At 39.0% G+C, this 23,027-nt stretch overlaps 2 protein-coding genes across 4 annotated transcripts in view; one reads left to right on the top strand and one right to left on the bottom strand.

Moving 5' to 3' along the window:
* LOC133558205 (integrin alpha-M-like) overlaps window positions 1-7,609 on the top strand; it is a 49,999-nt gene extending 42,390 nt beyond the window's left edge. For all 3 annotated transcript variants that reach the window (XM_061909420.1, XM_061909419.1, XM_061909418.1), the window contains 6 exons: window positions 23-121; window positions 202-282; window positions 6,802-6,912; window positions 6,982-7,095; window positions 7,172-7,282; window positions 7,349-7,609. In XM_061909420.1, coding sequence (XP_061765404.1) covers window positions 23-121; window positions 202-282; window positions 6,802-6,912; window positions 6,982-7,095; window positions 7,172-7,282; window positions 7,349-7,444 — 612 coding nt within the window. In that variant the 3' untranslated portion in view covers window positions 7,445-7,609. The remainder of the gene's footprint in view (window positions 1-22; window positions 122-201; window positions 283-6,801; window positions 6,913-6,981; window positions 7,096-7,171; window positions 7,283-7,348) is intronic.
* Window positions 7,610-11,493: 3,884 nt separating this feature from the next.
* LOC133558207 (serine protease 27-like) lies at window positions 11,494-22,748 on the bottom strand. The gene is made up of 6 exons (XM_061909422.1): window positions 22,610-22,748; window positions 14,969-14,989; window positions 14,529-14,691; window positions 12,648-12,916; window positions 12,428-12,573; window positions 11,494-12,344 (listed from the first exon to the last, which is right to left on the bottom strand). The coding sequence occupies exons 1-6, from the start codon at window positions 22,677-22,679 to the stop codon at window positions 12,012-12,014; spliced, it is 1,002 nt and encodes a 333-aa protein (XP_061765406.1). The 5' UTR covers window positions 22,680-22,748; the 3' UTR covers window positions 11,494-12,011.
* Between the last annotated feature and the right edge of the window lie 279 nt (window positions 22,749-23,027).

The following is a 23,027-nucleotide window of genomic DNA, read 5'->3' as shown; positions in this document are numbered from 1 at the left end:
AAGCAGCAGTGTTTACTTCCAGGTTACAAACAACATCCGAGACCTGAACTTCACCGTGGTGATCAGGGTCCCTGTCAAACTCGCCGATAAGGATCTCTGGGCAGATTTGAACACTTTGCAGGTAGCGTTTGGTAGAAAAAAACAAGTAGCCTAAACATTATTTGGTTTAGGTTTAAGCAATGTGAATTGTTTCTGTTTCAGATTGCAGACTGCCGAACGCACAACGATGAAGGAGCGAACATTCTGGATTTTGTTGGACAGATACAGAAAAATAAGATAATTGTAAGAACAATGCAACCATCTGTTTACATGATTTATGAAGAGCCAAAGAAAATTCTACTTACATTTTAATAATGAGATTTACCTTAGATATATCAAAATTTAACATAGAATAGCATAGAATTGTATTTAAATAGGAACGATACAGTTTGACAGTTCAATTAATGTGCTGTACAGCGAGTTTATTTACTATAATTGATTAAAAAAAATCTATATATATATTGAAAAAAGATATAAATAATTGTTACGAGGGGGGTCGCAGCTCACTGCGGGGTCCTTCTCCCCGGATGCAGAACGGACAACACCGGACAAAGCGTGAAGGTAGGATTATGATTAATTGTCATAAATCCTAACTTCAACTAAAAAACAGGAAACAAGCAAAAGGAAAGCGTGCCGTTCGCACGAGAAGCTAAAGAACCACAACTTAGCACTGAAATCATGAACTAGGAAACTAACTGGTATCAACAAACAAGACTTACATGGACCAGGCATGAAGCGAACAATGACGCCAGGCCGACTGACTGGCAAAAGCAAGCTTAAATAGTGCCTTTGATTAGTGCTGGGGTAGCAGGTGAGCGGCCAAACACTAATCAGAGATAGGTGAACATAATGAGCAACCAGGGCAACCAAAACAAGCTAAGGAGATGCACATACAGGAATTAAAGGAGTCCAAAACAAATAGAAAATACAAAAATATTATCCGGACCACGAATCTTGACAATAATACTATCACAGCAGGCACAAGACAATGATACAACGTTGATTATTCATACCTGTCCTTTAAAACTGATTCCTAAACAATGCCGCAAAATAGTTGTATTTGTATTTTGAGACAACCTTGATGTCTAACGTAGAATCCATGTTGTTGGTTGGGAAATGACCACATTTCAATGGTCAAAGAAACGTTACAACCTGACATTGAAAAGATGTCTTCGAAAAGCATGTTGTTTCAACGTTGTATTTGTGTTGTAGACTATGAGTTGGGAAATGACCAAAATTCAATAGTCAAATCAGCTTCAGAACCCATCATTGTCAGAAAGCATGTTGTTCCAACGTTTAGAGCCTTAAAAGTCAGGACCTAATTGAACAAGTACTCAATGGTTTTTCAATGTCTTGTGCCTGCTGGGACACCGTGATTAATACTTTTTATTTTGACACAGCGTTAGTATGCCTAATCAATAATCTCCAAACTTAATAAAAAACTAAGTCTGTTACGGTACAGAGGGGCAGAAGGAGACGGCACAGATGCAGGGAGCTTGTTTTAGCTATATTTATTAATAACAATATTATGAAGTGTAAAACTTAATCCAAATATGTGTATGGTGTGACTAAGTGTAGCGATTAACTGAGTCGTGTTTCCAGGAGTGTTAGGCGAGGTGCGGAAGTCCAAGAGGGCAGGGCAAGCTCTGAGATCTAGGGACAGGCAGGAGGTCAGGGGCAAGAGCGAGGCCTCAAAGTCAGTGTCCAAGCAGGAGGTCGAGATCCTAAAGGGCAGCCAGGGAACCAGAGGGATTACGGGGAGACGAGACACACAGCTCGTTATCAGGAAAAAAGCTGCTGGAACGACACAGGAATACAAGACAAATGAACACGGAGGAGAAAACACCCACAGAGAGAGAAAGAGAGCGAGAGAGAGAGAAAGAAAGAGAGAGAGGGAGAAAGAGAGCGTGAGCATAGAGCTAGAGATGTTGGCTTACTGCATGGCAGGTGTTGGCAATTTTTACCACTCAAAGAGCCATTTTGACCCGTTTCACAAAATAAAGAAAATAATTGGAGCCACAAGACTCTTGAAATTTACAATGAAGTAACATTGTATGCAGAGTTTTTTTTTGCTTTATGCTATGTATAAACCAGGGGTCTCAGACACGTGGCCCGCAATTAAATATGAAGATTTGATGTTAGTGCAGCCAGTGAGTTTTATATGAATGCCACTTATTAGCATCACGCATGCAATTCCTCCCGATTTTTCCGGGAGACTCGCGGGTTACAGAGGGACTATTCCCTCGGACGTCTGCTGAGTAATACCCAGCCAACAAAAATAAGGGCGTGCTACGATGGCAATGTCTTTAGTTGCCTCCACAAATTATACAAACAGCTTACCAGTCAGGTCACATGTTGTATGTGGCTTCTGCAGACGCACCCATGCGACTGCAAGGCATTCTTGTTCAACAGCCATACAGGTCACACTGACGGTGCTAGTTTAAACAACTTTAACACTGTACACAAATACGCGCCACACTGTGAACCCACACCAAACAAAAATGAAATTTCAGGAAAACATCCGCACTGTAACACAACATAAACACAACATAACAAACACCCAGAATCCCATGCAACTCTGACTCTTCCAGGCTACATTATATACCCTGCTAGCACCAACCCCCCCTCCCCCGCCCCTTCCTGTGTCGGTTGAGGTGGGCGGGATTGAGGGGGGGGGGCGGCTTTGGTGCTAGCGGGGTGTATAATGTAGCCTGGAATAGTCAGGGTTACATGGGATTCTGGGTATTTATTATGTTGTGTTCATGTTGTGTTACAGTGCGGAGGTTTTCCCGAAATCTGTTTGCCATTTTTGTTTGGTGTGGGTTCACAGTGTGGCGCATATTAGTAAGAGTGTTAAACTTGGTTATATCACAACCCTCAGTGTAACCTGCATGGCTGTTGAACAAGTATGCAATGCAATCGCTTGAGAATTGAATCAGAGGTTTTACACAATACGTGACCGGCCGTATTAACAGCGGGCACAACTGCATGTATTTGAAGATGTTATGGGTAATGCCATCAGGGCCCGCCCTCAATGTTGCTGTCCGAGTGAAAATCGCAGTATGTAAACCTCACACACTTTAAGGGAAAGGCACTGAAGTCAGAAATCTCCCGGTAAATGTGGGAATGTCGGCAAGTTTACAGCTGAGCCACACCAGAGCGATCAAAGAGCCTTATGCGGCTCGGGGAGCCGCGGGTTGCCGACCCCTGCTGTATGGGAACAAGTTGCTAAGTTCTGGCCAGGAACACAGGTTTGCACTGGCTTAAGAAGTGCAACGTCTCATGAGCATCAGGTGTGCAGATTGCTGATTGATTGCAACCACCTGCTGCAGCAAGAGTGGCGCGCGCAGGTGCACGCTAGGAGGTGCGCACAGATGAATGCGCATTGGAATGCGCCCCGGCCGTGACAAAGGCATTTCCGCGTTAACGTAACCGTGGACTGAACAACAGTATTGGCCAATTAAATGGAATATTACGGATATTGACATACATGGGACTGAAATGCTGTCATTGTGAGGAGAAAGAACATTTGTTTGGGAAAATAATGTGTCCAGGCCACCGCATTCCTCCCTGAAACACTCATCTGTTGTGTCCTAAACGAAACAATTAATGTGGAAACGGCCATTTGAAAAAATAAGAAGCTAAAGCGAGCGAGAACAATCCATAGACCCACAACACATCTCATATGCTTGTGTCATTGTTTGTACATTGACATAAAATCAATGTACAAACAGCACAGCAGTTGCAACTAGAGAGGCGCTCCCTTTTTATTAAAACAGCCCCGAACATCAGCACACTTCCCCGCTTCAAAATAACAGCGTTGTGCGCAACATCGGGTCTCACTGTGCTAACAAACTAAAGTTTTCAAAAAAGTGCCTGGCACAATCATATTGTACTCGATACATTTACAAACCCCGTTTCCATATGAGTTGGGCAATTGTGTTAGATGTCATCATCATCATCATCATTTATTTTTATTCCTTTCATGAAAATGCATATTTACAAGCCACGTACAATTGACACTTTCATTGTTTTTTTTCTTATACATTTCCATGATCAGAGAGGAGCAGATGGAAGAATTATATTCTTATATTTATCTGCCCCTTTTTTTCAACACAAATTACAGTATTTTAGATGACTTTATAACTGTTCCCTCCACCAACACCCAAACTCCAACATACTTTTACTTTAAGCACTTTCACAATGACACGTCCAATCTAAATCAAAACTCTGTTTGATAAAATTCCAGTTTTCTCTTTTTATAACTCTTTTTAAATACAAAGATATTCTTACAGCGTTTTAAGTCTTTGTTTAGAGAATTCCATGCTTTCACACCAACAACAGACAAGCACATTTGTTTCAAATTTGTTCGCACTCTTGGATGTTTAAAGTCATACGGCCTTCTGTGGTTCTCATCTTCAGATGTGAACACAAATAACTTTTGTATGTCCTTCGGAAGAACTTTATTTCTCGCTTTGAACATCATTAATAGTGTATTCAATTCTACAATGTCTTTTAGTTTTAGTAATCCTGACCTAATGAAGAGTGGATTTGTGTGGTCTCTATATCCTACTTTAAAAATGATTCGAATTGCTCTTTTCTGTGAAAGAAATAAAGGCATTATGTTGCTATGATACGTATTTCCCCATATTTCTGCACAATATTTGAAATAAGGTAGAATAATTGAGCAATATAACATTCTCATTGTGTTGTATGGAAAACTATATTTAACCTTGTTCAAAATAAATAAGCTTTTAGATACCTTATATTTCACATGCATTATATGAGCTTTCCATGTCAACTTTTCATCTAAGATGACCCCAAGAAATCTGATTTCAGACACCTTCTCAATTTTCACATTGTTTATGGATAAACTAACTTCTATCTTTCTTTTATTACCGAATACCATATATTTAGTCTTTTCCAAATTTAAAGATAATTTATTTATATCAAACCACAATTTTAGTTTAACCATTTCCTCTTCAATATTATTGGCTAAAATTTTCAAGTCATCTCCTGAACAGTATAAATTTGTATCGTCTGCGAATAATACGCACTGTAAAATTTTCGAAACCTCACAAATATCATTTATATATAAAGTAAAAAGTTTGGGTCCCAAAATCGAACCTTGTGGAATTCCACATTCAATATTCATACATTCTGACCTATGATCATCTATCTCAACATATTGCTGTCGTTGATGTAAATAACTGGTTAACCAGTCCAGTGCAACTCCACTGACTCCATAGGTATATAATTTAGAAATGAGAATTTGATGATCTACAGTGTCAAATGCCTTCTTTAAATCGATGAATACTCCTATTGTGTATTTATTTTGATCAACTGCAGTTGTAATCTCTTCAATAATGTTCATGATGGCCAAGCTCGTAGACCTGCTTGATCGAAATCCATACTGATTTTCATTTAATAATTTATGTTTTTCAATAAAACAGTCTAATTTATTAACAAACAGTTTTTCAAGCACTTTTGAAAATTGAGATAAGAGAGATACTGGTCTATAATTACCAAATGTATGTTTATCTCCGGTTTTAAATATAGGTATAACCTTAGCTGTTTTCATACTGTCTGGGAAAACCCCTACTTTAAAAGAACAATTAATTATATAATGCAATGGTTTAATGATGCAATCAATTGTGTTTTTTATTATACTCATGTCAATGCCCTCATTGTCTGTTGAGGTCTTGTTTTTTAGTTTGTAAAACAAAAGATAGTATTTAGTCCTCAGTCCCTTCACTAAGAAACATTGACTGCATAACCCTATTTTCCCTTTTCCAGACATCCCCTGATTGATCATTAGCTCTCGGTATTTTGTTTGCTAAGCTAGGTCCTACATTTACAAAGAATTGATTTGCAAATCATTGTATTCCGTTTATATTTACATCCAACACAATTGCCCAACTCATATGGAAACGGGGTTTGTACAAAATGATTATGCTTGGACGGAAAATACTTGTCCAAAGGTCGATTGCACCAATAAATGTGGGGATTTTTTAAATTAATTACCAAACATTTTATGAAATTTTACTTATGACAAGAAAATCACACCCTTTATGGCAGTGAAATAAGGGTAAAAGGTAAAAAATGGAAAAAAAAAAAACATTTAAATTGTAAAACACATTTATTTATACATTGCTATTGTTATTTAAATGTGATTGTTGTTATAATTAACATGATTGTATTTGTTTTTGTGTACACATTAGTAATTTATATCTGGTTGTTATTTAAAAAAAATGTTAAAGTTGAGTTTTGGTGGTACAATAAATACTCATTACTATTCTCACTACTACGGTATATATAATAAATAAAAAATAATAGTGATTATTATATTTGCTATAATCTTCAGCCCCAAAAGGGACGGCTGGTTAAGCATTACACTAAATATATTGCTAATCATAAAGTGAAGATTCAAAAAGTTGCTCATTCTAAATTAAAAATAAGTCTTATGAAGTTCAATAAATAAAAGAAATATGCGAAAAAACATATTTTCAAATTAGGTGTATAAATAGAACATAAACTGAAACCATAACATACACATCTACTCAACATATTAAGAATTGCTGCAACTAAACAGATAATATAGACATGGAATGAGACCATAGCTCCTAATATGAAATCCTGGAAAACTTTCAAATGTTAATATTTTTCTTTGTTGGTGAAAAAAAAAAAAGGGAAAGTTAAAACTCAATTTCAATCAATGGATCTCATTAATTTGTCAATAAAACATGCTTGAATGGCCCACAGGACTGCTCAGTGGCCACATGCAGGGTGTTTAAGTGCAACAGCTTCATGGAAAGGTTCGAAGGCAAACGGTACACACTATCTGCCAACATGAGTTCACAGTGGATCCAACAGGTGCTATTGTACTGTGGAAGTGTGTGTCAAACCACGTGCATCTATTTCAACACTGTTATTCTCCACCAGATTGGATTGAGTGAGGCCAAGTACATGTTGACCAGCACGGCTAGTCTGGAGTACGACAGGAACGAGTACATCTTCTATTCCACGTCGTCCAGTAGCAACCCCCCGGTTCGCAAGGTGGTTATATATTTACTTGTGAACAAAAAAAAAAGCTTGAGTGTATCAACTGAAATGTTATGATTGTCCATGTCAGATTGAAACGGTGGTAGAAGTTTATCCTCTACCAGACTTTACTAAAGAGATAGTCGGAGGTTCCCTAGGAGGCTTGGCTTTACTAGCTTTACTCACAGCTATCCTTTACAAGGTGAGGAAATAAGTACTTTGATTGCATACAACACCGTGATAATATTCATTTATTTTGTTTTCTTAGGTTGGATTTTTTAAGAGTAAATACCAGCAGATGATGAATGAAGCTAACGGGGCAGAAACAGACGGGCTGGAGGAAAGCACGCCCACACAGGAGTAACAATTTCACTTTCAATATAGTGGCCATTCATTACTCTTATTGGTAATAATTGGCAATTAGATGTATTGTTATTATATATTTGTAAAATACAACATATAATTATGACAATATGTAAAAACAGTATCTTTTTATTAAATCACCAATTGTATTGTACAATACTTATTATTAACATCTGTTCTAGTACTCTGTGATGTATGATTTCCTCGCACACATTTCAACCAAGCTGTATCTATTTTCTTATATTTTGTCAATCAATCAATCAAAGTTTATTTATATAGCCCTCAATCACAAGTGTGTCAAAGGGCTGCAAAAGCCACAACAACATCCTCAGCTCAGATCCCACATCAGGGCAAGAAAAAACTCAACCCACTGGGACACACTGAGAAACCTTGGAGAGGACCGTATATGCATTCTGCTTAATTGGCTGTTGCAGTGGGTAAACTGTGGCAGAGATTATGGTAGGAGGAGATATGGTAGCAAAAGTAGGCTGTGGCTGATACCTCAAAGTTGCAGTAATAGAAGGCTGATTATCTGGAGGAACAAGCTGGACTTGGGGTAAAGGCGGACTGGTTGCGACGATGGGATCAACTGCTGTGGCTAGATTGGCTGGTGGTGGAGCATTTGCTGCTTGTGAGTATGGTGGTGCTCCACTTTGATCAGCTCGGAACCGAAGGTTGAACTCACAGTCGCCATGTGGCCTGGATACGACAGAACTATGTGTATCCTCCTTTAAGAAGGATGTAATTAGAGCAGCTCTCTCCAACTCCATTTCCTTTTCTACCAGTTTACGTTGCAGCATAAGACGTCTGGTAATTGCCTCTTTTGTCTTTAAGGCCATCTCCACCTCCTCATCCAGTTTACGTTGTTGCCTGCCTTTCTTGTTCTCTCAGAAGTTCCTCTCTTTTGACGGAGAGCTTCTCGGGATTGTTTGTCCAGAAGCTGGTACTGCTCGTCAGGTATGTTTTCCTCTCTTATTTGTCAGTGCACTTCCGCAAGTTCCATTTGTTTTACTCTCTCCTCCAACATTGCAGTCTGTAGGTCTGATAATCCCTCAGTGATGGACCCTCTGGCTGACGAGCAAGAACTACACTGAGTCTTGGCTCTACTGCGTTGAGAGGCAGGTGATGGGTTTCGTGGAAATGATGCTCTCCTCCCAGGGGTCAGGGCTCCAATATCAACAGCTATGATTGATATATGTTGAGATTGGTATCCAACTTCATAGTCATCAAGATGTGCTGGCAGTTGTCTTTCTCGTTGGGGTCTAGAACGTGCTGCTGGATCTGCAGAGGCTTGTTCTGACTCCATGTTGTCTTCAGATGACTATCAATCCGGCTCGAAGGACCTTGTGACAGAGTAGGTTACTCTGGATGTGGAATGCTGGTCTGATATCTTCTTAGGACAAGGACTTCGGTCAGAGAGTAGGCCACAGAGAGGCTTTCAGGCACTCTTTAATGGTGAAGTTGAACAACTGTGATTTAGGTGTGTTCGGGCCACTTTAGGTGTTTTTTTTGTGATCTTCTGAAAATGCTTCCGGGAAGCCTTTTGACCATAGGAATGTTTGCACCGGAGACCAGCTGCTGGATGTCTGCCGCACCAGAGTCCACGTGGAGTGACCAGAGAAGATGCAGAGGACACGTTTCACCTTTGCTGAATGAGCATGTATCCGACGATTCCGCCTCCCTGGACGGATTGTCGCATATTCGCGTGGACTGGACATTGGCCGAATGCTTACGGGCAGCCTAGGACAGAGTTGGCTCTCTTGGTCATACTTGCCAACCCTCCCGGATTTTCCGGGAGACTCCTGAAATTCAGCGCCTCTCCCGAAAACCTCCGGGGACAAATTTCCTCACGAAAATCGCCCGAAATTCAGGCGGAGCTGGAGGCCACGCCTCCTCCCGCTCAATGCAGGCCTGAGTGAGGACAGCCTGTTTTCCCGCCCGCTTTCCCACAATATAAACAGCGTGTCTGCCCAATGATGTTATAACTGTAGAATGATCGAGGGCGAGTTCTTGGTTTTTTTATGTGAGTTTATTGTTAGGCAGTTTCATTAATGTTCTCCCAGCGCGGTAACAACATACAACAACAGCAGTCAGGTTTTCGTCTACCGTAAAGCAGTTCTTCTGCCGTAAACAGCAATGTTGTGACACTCTTAAACAGGACAATACTGCCATGTACTGTACATGCATATGTGGCAATAACATCTACGGCTTTTAGAGAGTGCAGTGCACAACTGCGCACAGAACAAGGAAACGAAGGTGGAAGATTCCACACTCTAGTGCATTTGATGAAAGCACTTTAGTGCCACACAGAAATGAATCATCAGAGAGGGTGTTCAGCATGGTTAGAAAAATAGTGACAGAGAATAGAACAAGGACGGACAATTCAACCCTTAACTCAACAATGAGTAGATGAGTGTTATGTGTGTGTATATGTGTAAATAAATGAACACTGAAATTAAAGTATATATATATATATATATATATATATATATATATATATATATATATATATATATATATATATATATATAGCTAGAATTCAATGAAAGTCAAGTATTCTAGCTGTAAATATACCCCTCCCCTCCTAACCACGATCCCAACCTTTCGAAATCGGAGGTTTCAAGGTTGGCAAGTATACTCTTGGTTGTTTAGTTGGGTCTGTTCCTGTCTATGGCCGTTCTGCCCACACCCACCTCAGCAGGCGGTGGCAGGCAGTACCGCAGAGGCCACCACGGTCTATATGGGTGTTTAAATATTTTTGTTTTGTTGTTTGACTATGGTGCAATCGTATGTGCGCAATATGTATTATTTATTACTCATTTTCTAGTTTGTGTTTTATTTTTGTTGCTCAATGTAGAAATGGCATAGCTGAAATGCTCTTTTAATGTCTTGTATGTCCATTTGTGTTCTTTGATGTTTTCCTCTTGTGTTCAACAACATTTTTGTTGACTTCTTGTATCTGCACTGCAACCACATACTTTAACCATTGTGGGATATATGAATTATCATATCCTCAGTGGAAAAAATGCACCTCTTAAAAAAAAAAAAAGAGTTAAAAGAAATTATGAAAGTTATTTTAGCTGGTAATGGGGAAAATGTAATCTTGAAATGAACAATAAAATGTATTATTAGCTATACTTACTGGTATTGTGAAGTTGTGATGCTCAAAAAGGTTTTTTTTCCCCCTCAAACGATCTATTGCCAAAAAAACAAATTGCCGTAGCAAAAATAATGGCAAAGGATTGTGGTGACTTGTCCTTGTCAAACAGAAGAAAAAGTAGTCAATTAGAAATACAAAACAAAGTGAGCTGAGCTAATCTTTCCATTTCCATTTTTATTTTTGTTAAAATTAAAATAAAATCAATCGACCTAAAATTAAAGCAATTCATGAATGAATAGGAGAAGAGAGAAATACAAATATATAAAATCTGTCCCATATTCACACAACAAGAGCATTTGTTGTTCAATTTGGGAGACTACAATGCTATATTTCCACTTCACAACATACAACAAAATAAACTAAAAAAATAAATCAAACATTGATTTACTCAACATATATTTTCATCATAATTTTCATTTTTTTTTAATACGGAAACTGTTTGAAATTGTTTTGTTACGTCCATAATTTTTGGTGATTTAACCTCCAATACCAACCCGTGATGCTGAGTGTCAATCATGGAGGTAATGGGTCCAATTCTTATAGTCTTTGGTTTGAAACAGCCGAGGTTTGAATTCATGATCTACCAAACTAAGGGCGGACACTCTTACTAATATTATTTATAACAGTTTCTCCAATTTCATTATGAACTTTGATTTTTGGTAGTTTTTTAGCCAAAGTAGAGTCGATAATTAAATAATTATAAATGATAAAAATAATTTTCTAAATATTTTTTTTCATAAATATCTTCATTTTAGCTTAAAATTTTAAGTTGTGATTTTCTTTTTTAAAACCCTGTTATACCCTAGGTATCTTTTTGTATTATCTTTGAATTTATTTTTAGATTCTTTGAATGTTTTTCGGAAATGAAGGAAATTCAAATGTTATCCACATTGTTTGGTTGATTGAAACCTTTATTAGTAGATTGCAGAGTTCAGTTCATATTACATACAATTGACCACTAAATGATAACACCCGAATAAGTTTTTCAACACGTTAATCAATTCATGGTAATTCATGGTAATGGTAATTCATTCTTCCCTGGTCTTATCTTTAATAACAACAATACAATCCAGTCTCCATCAAGCAGCACAGTTCCTCTTTGTAGAATACACGAAGGTTTCCAAAGTCAAGATTTATGAAATATACCAAAATACCTGATGCTCATGCACCAATGTTTTGGAGAACTACCTACAAGAAGAAATAACAGTGTTCCCAAGCCCAAAGGGTGAAGAAAACACAGCACTGTAAGATCTCTTGCAACTTCTTTCAGGTTGTATCATTCCATGCTATACCTTAGGCCTTAGGCAAACTGTGACACTTGAAGAACACTTTATTGTCGTGCAAAACAGTTAAGACTCCTACTGTAATTATATCAATTACACAAGCATTGTAATAAATCAATGAAATGTTATTTAGGGGACAAACCTTCACCACTTGAGTAACCTGAACCTGAACCTGAACCTAAACCAGAACCTGAACCAGAACCAGAACCAGGAGGAATAACAAGAGGAGGAACACCAGAGCATGTGAAGCTGCTGTCAGCATCCAGCCCACTGGAGTTGAACTGGACAAAGCCTGGCTGATCAGAACTGATGTGTGAGTTGATCCAGGACTGGTAGCGGGACACTCTGGTATAAACTCCTGGCAGATCAGGTCTGGCACAGCCAACACCAAAACTGACAATTCCTGATTGGATCCAGATTGAATTCTGCTCGCTCATCATTGGACCTCCTGAGTCGCCCTGAGTGTGTGGAAAGAAATTGTGTGTCAGATCATACATGAATTATTTCAAACCAAAGAGGTCAATGAAAATAAGTTGTCTACCTGACACGCATCTCTTCCTCCTTCAAGTAAACCAGCACAGATCATGTTGTCTGTAATAGAACCGACACCATACTGGCAGTTACACTGTTTGTTTCCCACAACTGGAACCTCCACTTCTTGTAGCGTTTGAGGGGAGGGGAGTAACACTAAAAAGTACAGTAAAAGTATTTGAGTTGTAGTCAAAATAAACTTATATTATTTTACCAGTTAATTACCTTACCTCCCTCCTGGATTCTTCCCCAACCAGTGACCCAGCTATCAGTACCACTGATGAAGTTACTGCTACTGGCTGCCAGACACACAGGTCTGATGTAGTCTGTGAAAGTGACCGGTGACAAAAGTCTAAGCAGAGCGATGTCATTGTCAAAGGTAACACTGTTATAGTCCGGATGCAAAATGACTGTGTCAACAATTCTGGACACTTCGTTTGGGTTGATGCCCTGCAGGTTCAGACGACCAAGAGAAACGCTCAATCCAGAGGGATCATTGCTACAGAGACAAGGCCAAAGGTTAGATGGCGCAAGTAGTTTCAGGATGTACAAACCCTGTTTCCATATGAGTTGGGAAATTGTGTTAGATGTAAATATAAACGGAATACAATGATTTGCAAATCCTTTTCAACCCATATTCAGTTGAATATGCTACAAAGACAACATATTTGATGTTCAAACTGATAAACATTTTTTTGGGGGCAAATAATCATTAACTTTAGAATTTAATGCCAGCAACACGTGACAAAGAAGTTGGGAAAGGTGGAAATAAATACTGATAAAGTTGAGAAATGCTCATCAAACACTTATTTGGAACATCCCACAGGTGTGCAGGCTAATTGGGAACAGGTGGGTGCCATGATTGGGTATAAAAACAGCTTCCCAAAAAATGTTCAGTCTTTCACAAGAAAGGAGGGGGCGAGGTACACCGCTTTGTCCACAACTGTGTGAGCAAATAGTCAAACAGTTTAAGAACGTTTCTCAAAGTGCAATTGCAAGAACTGTTGGGATATCAACATCTACGGTCCATAGTATCATCAAAAGGTTCAGAGAATCTGGAGAAATCACTCCACATAAGCGGCATGGCCGGAAACCAACATGGAATGACCGTGACCTTCGATCCCTCAGACGGCACTGTATCAAAAACCGACATCAATCTCTAAAGGATATCACCACATGGGCTCAGGAACACTTCAGAAAACCACTGTCACTAAACACAGTTCGTCGCTACATCTGTAAGTGCAAGTTAAAGCTCTACTATGAAAAGCGAAAGCATCATCAACAACACCCAAAAACGGCGCCATCTTCGCTGGGCCTAAGCTCATTTAAGATGGACTGATGCAAAGTGGAAAAGTGGTCTGTGATCTGACGAGTCCACATTTCAATTTTTGGGGGGAAACTGTGGACGTGGTGTCCTCCGGATCAAAGAGGAAAAGAACCATCTGTATTGTTATAGGTGCAAAGATGAAAAGCCAGCATGTGTGATGGTATGCGGGTGTATTAGTGGCCAGGGCATGGTTAACTTATACATCTGTTAAAGTACCATTAATGCTGAAAGGTACATACAGGTTTTGGAGCAACATATGTTGCCGTCCAAGAAACATTATCATGGACGCCCCTGCTTATTTCAGCAAGAAAATGCCAAGCTATGTGTTACAACAGTGTGGCTTCATAGTAAAAGAATGCGGGTACTACACTGGCCTGCCTGCAGTCCAGACCTGTCTCCCATCGAAAATGAAGCTCTACATAAAACAAGAATGGGAAAAATTCCACTTTCAAAGCTTCAACAATTAGTTTCCTCAGTTCCCAAACGTGTATTAAATGTTGTTAAAAGAAAAGGTGATGTAACGCAGTGTGGAACATGCGCTTTCCCAACTACTTTGGCACGTGTTGCAACCATTAAATTCTAAGTTGAATATTATTTGCCAAAAAAAAAAAATAAAGTTTATGAGTTTGAACATCAAATATCTTGTCTTTGTAGTGCATTCAACTGAATATGGGTTGAAAAGGATTTGCAAATCATTGTATTCTGTTTATATTTACGTCTAACACTATTTCCCAACTCATATGGAAACGGGGTTTGTGTATGATGTCATGTTCAGGTGACTCACCTGAAGAAGCAGTGGGCAGCAGACATCACCCACTCTTTGTTTATAAGAGAACCACCACAAAAATGGCTGCCAAAAAACTGCACACTGGCCTGCCAAGGCCAACTTCCTTCTTCGGCGTCTTCACCTCCAACAATCCTCGCTCTCACTGGAGTGATCCCACATACTAATAAGAGATAAACGTTTGTTGTAATCATCAGGAAAGAATGTGAATTTAATCAAACTGACTGTTCATAAATTCTTTAAACCAAATGCCACCTCAGAAAAAATTGTCTTTTTACAGTCACAGTGAAGCTTTGAACATGTTGGTTGTCCTTAGGTAAATTTCTTGTGACTTAAGAGCTAAGTTGAATATTAATGTTTTAGCAAAGGGAAATATATATGTAAACATTTGTTGTGTTGATGAGTATCATTTGATAAGTCTGTAAACAAGTGGTACTCACCATCCAGCTGAGCATGGGAGTCTGTGGAAATACAATGCAAAAGGGAGTCAATTAGGGTCAGATACAAGCAATACAATACAGGTTTATACGGTTTATTACCACTTTGCGCAAGCCTTTACAAAGGCATCTCAATTAGTGATTGGACTGTGTCAACTTAAATCCTTCCAGACATCGACAACAACAAAACTATCAACGCCTAACCACCAGTCAACGCTGACAGAGTATGTTAACATATTGTTCATTCCCATAGTTAAAAACCTGTGGTAATTCTTTTGACAAATAATTTTCATCTTAGTTACTGTAACAAAACAAATCGATGAAGACGATGACGAACTCAACTGACGGTTTAGTCATTGAATTAAAACGATCCATGAATGTTAACAGAAACGAAATCCAATTGTAATTGATTTCGTCTTGTAGATGGGTGGAACAAGTTTAGAATATATCTAGTCCCAGCTTCTTAGTTGCGTATGTGCGCGGGGTAAACAATGCCAGTAAACTATATCTTCAACATTCTCAGGGCATTCAAATGATCGCAACTGGACTGTTTGGTTTGTCTTAGAAGACGCTTCGCCTTCATCTCCTCTATACAAGCACATATGCGTACATACTAGAGATGCACAGATAGGCAATTATATCATCCGCAACCGCATCACTAAAGTCGTCATCCACCCGCCATCCACCGGAACCAACATTTTATCAAAACCGCAACCGCCCGCCACCCGCCCGTTGTTATATTTCAGGGGTCGGCAACCTTTACCACTCAAAGAGCTATTTTGATCCGTTTCACAGAGTAAAGAAAACAATGGGAGTCGCAACCATTCTCGGGAATATTTGCTGGTGCTTATCCAGATAACGAGAATAAGGGCGTGCTATGAAGCCATTACCTTTGACGCCTTCTACAACATGTACAAACTGCTTGCCAGTGCTAGCGGGGTGTATAATATAGGTAGTCAGGAAGAGTCATGGATCTAAAGGATTCTGGGTATTTGTTGTGTTGCGTTTATGTTGTGTTACTGTGAGGATGTTCTCCCGAAATGTATTTGTCATTTTTGTTTGGTGTGGCTTCACAGTGTGGCGCATATTAGTAAGAGTGTTAAAGTTGTTTACATCACAACCATCAGTGTACTCTGTAACACCCAGTATGCCTTGCAGTCGTGTGCGTGTGTCTGCGGAAACTACATACAACATGTTGCTGGATTGGCAAGCAGTTTGTATGTTGTAGAAGGCGTCAAAGGCAATGGCTTCATAGCACGCCCTTATTCTTGTTATCTGGGTGTTCGCCAGCAGATATTCGCGAAAATGTTTGCGGCTCCTATTGTCCTCTTTACTTTATGACACCGGTCTAAATGGCTCTTTGAGTGGTAAAGGTTGCCGATCCCTGAACTATGTATATCAAATATTTCCGAATGGTTCAACCGCCACCCGCCCGAATCTATTTAAAATCTATTCTTTCGTCATGTCACCCGCCTGACCCGCGGTTTCATCCGCGGACTCCGCGGATGAGACCACAAACGGCGCATCTCTAGTACATACACTCACACATGTAATAATAAAAAGTTTTATCAAGCGTATATTAATGTTGTTACTCTAGGGTAAACTGGGTAAAACACGGCACACTGACAAAGCTAAAGCTACCGTTCCTATAACACTCTACAGGGTTAATATAGTTTGCGTCTTTTTCTTCTGCTGAATTCATCTGCTTTCTTTTGTAATTCAAATTATCATTAAAGAAATGTATTGTTGCATTTGAAACAATTGTATTGGTCATAATAGAGGTAATTATTCATTATCAACAGTGCTATTTCTATTCGTGCAATCGTATTTGTATTTCCAAACAATAAGGTAAATCCATTTAATAAAGTCAAATACAAATAAGGCAACAAGAGAGGAAGACACTTGCATCAAATACAGCATGTGAGATTTTTGAAGATAGGTAGAAAGGACTTTGTGAACCAGGGCTGCAACTAACAGTTATTTTGATTGTCAATTAGTCAACGATTATCTTAACAATTTGTCCAATCATCAAATAGTAGAGTGTGCACATATTTAATGTCTCTAATTTTTCCATCAACTTCTAAATGCAGCTTAAGCTATTTTAGGCACATGCTTACTGACAAAGTTGATTAATTAATTCACAAATATGTATTTACTGTAACTATGCTGTTCATTCAGCTGTCACAAAATTAAAATGACAAAAAAATTGTTGTCCTTTTAAAAGAAAGGAACGGCAAAGTGCAAAAAAAAACAAACAATAAACCTTGTGCATGTACTATTAAAAAGTTAACATAGCAGCAATGAAAACCAACAACAAAACATAAAATCTAACTTCCTTAAAAAATGCATGAAGCATTTTGTGATGTTTAAAAAGCTGCACACTGGTGTATTGACTATTGATTAACTTTTGGCAGTTTTAGCACTCTAATGAACTCAATGTGTATGATTCTATATTTTATTCATTCTTAAAATGTTGGCTATTTAATAGTTGTTTAATCTCAATTCAATTCAATCATCCATCCATCCATCCATTTACTACCGCTTATTCCCTTTCGGGGTCGCGGGGGGCGCTGGCGCCTATCTCAGCTACAATCGGGCGGAAGGCGGGGTACACCCTGGACAAGTCGCCACCTCATCGCAGGGCCAACACAGATAGACAGACAACATTCACACTCACATTCACACACTAGGGCCAATTTAGTGTTGCCAATCAACCTATCCCCAGCTGCATGTCTTTGGAAGTGGGAGGAAGCCGGAGTACCCGGAGGGAACCCACGCATTCACGGGGAGAACATGCAAACTCCACACAGAAAGATCCCAAGCCTGGATTTGAACCCAGGACTGCAGGAACTTCTTATTGTGAGGCAGACGCACTAACCCCTCTGCCACCGTGAAGCCCTTCAATTCAATCATCCATCCATCCATTTTCTACCGCTTATTCCCTTTTGGCGTCGCGGGGGGCGCTGGCGCCTATCTCAGCTACAATTGGGTGGAAGGCGGGGTACACCCTGGACAAGTCGCCACCTTCAATTAAATTAAATTAAATTCAATTCAATTCATCCATCCGTCAATTTTCTACTGCTTATTCCCTTTTGGCGTCACGGGGGGAGCTGGCGCCTATCTCAGCTCCAATCGGGCGGAAGGCGCGGTATACCCTGGACAAGTCGCCACCTTCAATTCAATTCAATTCCTCTTATTGTCATTGTCATAAATAACACTTAATCTGATGATGCATCTGCATTAGTCTGTCTGTGCACTTGTGCGTGGTTCGTGTTTTGTTAAAGTGATAAATGGTTTATGGTAAATGGGTTGTACTTGTATAGGAACTTTTTAAGGAACTCAAAGCGCTTTGACACTATTTCCACATTCACCCATTCACACACTGATGGCGGGAGCTGCCACGCAAGGCACTAAACAGGACCCATCAGGAGCAAGGGTGAATTGTCTTGCATTAAGGACACAACGGACGTGACTAGGATGGCAGAAGGTGGGGATTGAACCAGCAACCCTCAGATTGCTGGCACAGCCACTCTCCCAACTCCGCCGTGCCTCTTTTTGACGGCATTGCAAATTGACGCTGCTTTAAAACGTACTCAAACTGAGGTAGACAAAGTTCAGCTGGCTTACTTTGACTAAAATGATAGTTAAAAACAATTTTTTCACAAAACCTGGAGCTCACGCTTGTTAGCTAACTAGCCTCTTACCGAGGCTGTGTCCGCATCCTTCCTCCAAATATCCAACATCATGTCTGCGCTTTAAATGCTCGCGTATCACTGATGTACTGCCATAAAAACGAGGTCTGCTTTGCCAAATGAGCATGGTTTTCATGTTTTTAAGAAGAAATAGAGGAAATATACTCACACTTTACATGTTAACACTTGCCATGATTTTGCGAGCGACACACTTCCGGCCAGGTTGTGATTGTCGGCAACAAATTTTATTGTCGATAATGTCGACTAATCGTTGCAGCCTTGGTGTGTACTAATTAACATTCCCATGGTTCCTCATCAACAAATTGATGGGGAAACATGGTACTGGGTCGTGTGGGGAGTTTCAAGAAGAGGAGTCATTGGTTCTAAAGTGCAGGAGCTATTGTGCACAAAGGGAGCTGATGGGAGGTAAAAAGAAAGAGCTAACGCCCAAAAAATATTCAATATAAGTGTAAGAGTACACCATAAAAAATGTGTAGACTTTTTAAGTCTTAGGCTCTTTTCCACCAAAGGTTCAGGAACTTACGGTTCCTGTAGAAGTGTGTGGTTTTGTGTTTCCGCCACATTTCACAGTTCAGGGTAGTTTGTACAAATCAGGCTGATGACGTATCGAGGAATGTTTTATCATATTTTTTATACTGATATTATGGACATTTACCTACTAATAAAGTAAGTGAATGGAATACGAAGCAATAATATACAAAACGATACGATTTAAAAAAATAAAATATCGAATTGTTCATAAAAATTCAGTGTCCAACAGCCAGAAAGTCATCCTCTCAGTAGATAATGAATTAATGAATGTCATGCGATTCCTTTTGGTCCATTTAAGCTGAATATAACAATGTAGACATAACAAATGTCAACGTTTATCTCACGCCGACAAAACAAACACGTAACTTTAGCGTGAAATAGTTAGCATTAGCCTTCTGTTCACTCGGGTCGAGGCTAATAACTACACAAATGGAGTGTCACCAAATACTTTTACAACATGTGAAAAAGTCCAAAGTTATTATTTGATGTTATTTATTGTCGTTCGGCTCATATATTGCCTCCTTTATTTCCCATTCATCCAACAAAGCCATTTTCTACTCTTGATGAGCGTGTTCACAATATCCCTTCCAACCCTGCCCACCTCAACCGACGCACGGAGGGGGTGGGGGGATTTGGTGCTAATGTAGCCCGGAAGAGTAGGGATGCATGGAATTCTGGGTATTTGTTCTTTTGTGTTTATGTTGTGTTACAGTGCCAATGTTCTCCCAAAATGTGTTTGTCATTCTTGTTTGGTGTGGGTTCACAGTGTGGCGCATATTAGTAAGAGTGTTAAAGTTGTTTATATCACAACCCTCAGCATAACCTGTATGGCTGTTGAACAAGTATGCCTTGCAATCGTTTCTGTGTGTCAGCAGAGGCCTCATACGACATGTGACTCGGCCGGCAAGCTGATTGGACGAGTTGTAGAGGGCGTCAAAAGCAGCACCTTCATAGATTGCCGTTATTATTGTTAATAAGCGTGTTCACAATATCCCTTCCAACCCCGCCCACCTCAACCGACGCACGGAGGGTGTGGGGGGATTTGGTGCTAATGTAGCCCGGAAGAGTAGGGATGCATGGAATTCTGGGTATTTGTTCTTTTGTGTTTATGTTGTGTTACAGTGCCGATGTTCTCCCAAAATGTGTTTGTCATTCTTGTTTGGTGTGGGTTCACAGTGTGGCACATATTAGTAAGAGTGTTAAAGTTGTTTATATCACTACCCTCAGTGTAACCTGTATGGCTGTTGAACAGGTTTGCCTTGCAATCGTTTCCGTGTGCCAGCAGAAGCCTCATACGACATGTAACTCGGCCGGCAAGCTGATTGGACGAGTTGTAGAGGGCGTCAAAGGCAGCACGTTCATAGATTGCCTTTATTATTGTTAATCGAGGGAAATTCTGCAAACATTCGCGATAATGGTTGATCTGACATTCGGTAGTCTCTCGGAATATTCTGGATGGTTGGCAAGTGTGATGATGTAAAGCAACATTCACAAAAAACTTGCGGGCCCCACTATCATTAAATGTTCATATTAAGGTGCGGGCGCATGTCTGAGACCCCTGGTTTATACATAGCACAAAGTAAAAACAACTCTGTATGCAGTGTTATTTCATTTTAAATTTCAAGAGTTTTGTGGCTCCCATTGTTTTCTCTATTTTGTGAAACGGGTCAAAATGGCTCTTTGAGTGGTAAAGGTTGCTGACCCCTGCCTTAGGCGAACACACGACGACAGAGATATCTTGTGGCGTACCTCAGGGATCAATACTGGGGACAAAATTGTTCAATCTTTATATGAACGACATTTGTAAACTTACAAAGGACTTAAAGTTATTACTATTTGCAGACGACACAACTGGGTTTTGCTCAGGGGAAAACACACAGAAGCTGATACAAATAGAAGAAATTAACAAATTAAAAAGATGTTTTGACAAAAACAGACTCTTTGAATCTCGGTAAAACTCAAATAATGCTATTTGGTAACAGTAGATGGTAAAGTCAAATACAAATAGGCGGAGAAGACATTGAAACAGAAATAATAGATGATAAAATGAACTGGAAACCTCATGTAAAAATATACAACAAAGTAGCAAGAAACACATCAATAATGAATAAATCAAAACATGTTCTAGACCCTGACTCCCTCTATATTCTCTACTACTCACTAGTGTTACCATATCTGAGTTATTGTGCTGAAAAATGGGGAAAGGACTACAGATGTGCGCTCCATTGGCTAATGGTGTTATAAAAAAATAAATTAGAATAATATATAATGTTGGATATAGAGAACATATAAACCCTTTATTTATTGAATCAAAAATATTGAATTTCAAGGATGGCACATTCGCAAATTATTTAATTATATATATATATATATATATATATATATATATATATATATATATATATATATATAATATATATATATATACATATATTTTATTATGTACAAAGCAAATTATAACCTGCTACCCAATAATGTAAAACAATTTTTCCCAACAAAAGAGGAGAAATATAACCTAAGGGAAAATCCAATGTATAACATTTGTATGCGCGTACGACACTTAAAACCTTTAGCATTCCTGTATGAGGAATTCAATTATGGAATGGATTAAGTAAAGAAATCAAACAAAACACCAATATGATTCACTTTAAGAGACTGTTCAAACTAAGTACAAAGAAGAACAATTATGATGAACATCTTGAACTTTTTTTTGGAGATAATCATTATTTATGTATTTGTTTACGTATTTGTTACATTATTTTTTTCACTATTCTCTTACAAACAGAGAACAAGGAAATGGGATAAAATTGCAATGATATAAAAAGGGTTAGGATTAAATAAACTGTGCTTCTTGCCACTCCTTTTCGGCTGTGCTATAATAAAACAACTGGAAATATGTGATGCATTACTTTGTATCGTATGCATGTTCCAAATAAACTCAAACTAAACTGAAATATACTTTGTCTCGATGGCAGCAGGTAGCTAAGGGCCTTGTTAGTCACACGATATCTTTATTGGATTCAGAATCACTAAGGTAGCAGTGACAAAGTGTAATTATATCTGGAAAAAGGAAACATAAACAATCTATACAGGGCTGCTAAAAATACATTTACTTTTATCTCTTTATAAGGAAATGGCAGCGCAAAATACAGTCTGTTTCCATAAGGAGTTACGGCACATATGGCGGCTATATCCACACAAACATGGATATTTAAGCCCTATAAAGGGCTTACATTTTTTTGGACTATAAAAATTTATTTGAAAAAATAAAATAAAAAACTGTCAAGTTAAAAAAACAAAACAATAAACATCTCAGTTTTCCCATCCACCACCATAACATAAACATGTGTTTTGGCTGAAATATAATGCAGCATAAACAGGTCTTCAGTGTTCAACTTACTTGCAGTTAAAAGACTCATCAGAGTCAGGATGTTGAGCCATTCCATTCCAGCCATCGTGTGCATGCACATCTCTGATAAGTCCGTCTATTTAAGCTTCAGTCCACCTGCTTTAAGGTGTGTGCCCGTCATGTCACGAAAGTGAATCATTTCCTCATAGCTTTAGTCATTAAAAACCCTACCAAAGAATCACCGGAGGCCAATTATGTCAATTACCAAAGGCATACCGCATGCCAAAATCTATTTTTCCTTCATCTTCTTCCAGAGCAAGTTTCGTCCTTCTATAACTGACGTATTTTTCATCTGATTCATCCCATTCCAACTTAAAAATGCTAAGACCATTCAGGGCACGCAAACCTTTCCTAAAATTCCCAGTTTGGTCCGTATTCTACTTTGCCCGGGATATTTTTTTTTTTCCTC

This window comes from Nerophis ophidion, linkage group LG08 (assembly GCF_033978795.1).
Source record: "Nerophis ophidion isolate RoL-2023_Sa linkage group LG08, RoL_Noph_v1.0, whole genome shotgun sequence".
NCBI classification, from domain to species: Eukaryota; Metazoa; Chordata; class Actinopteri; order Syngnathiformes; family Syngnathidae; genus Nerophis; species Nerophis ophidion.
Note: the sequence above shows the minus strand (reverse complement) of the source record. Positions and strands in the feature narration are given on the sequence as shown.

Coding starts and splice junctions, on each gene's coding strand:
- LOC133558207 (XM_061909422.1), bottom strand. CDS start 22,679: ATGTGCATGCACACGATGGCTGGAATGGAATGGCTCAACATCCTGACT. Junction 12,917..14,528: donor GCTGCCCACTGCTTCTTCAG/GTGAGTCACCTG, acceptor TTGTCTCTGTAG/CAATGATCCCTCTGGATTGA. Junction 12,574..12,647: donor GGGAAGAATCCAGGAGGGAG/GTAAGGTAATTA, acceptor TGTACTTTTTAG/TGTTACTCCCCTCCCCTCAA.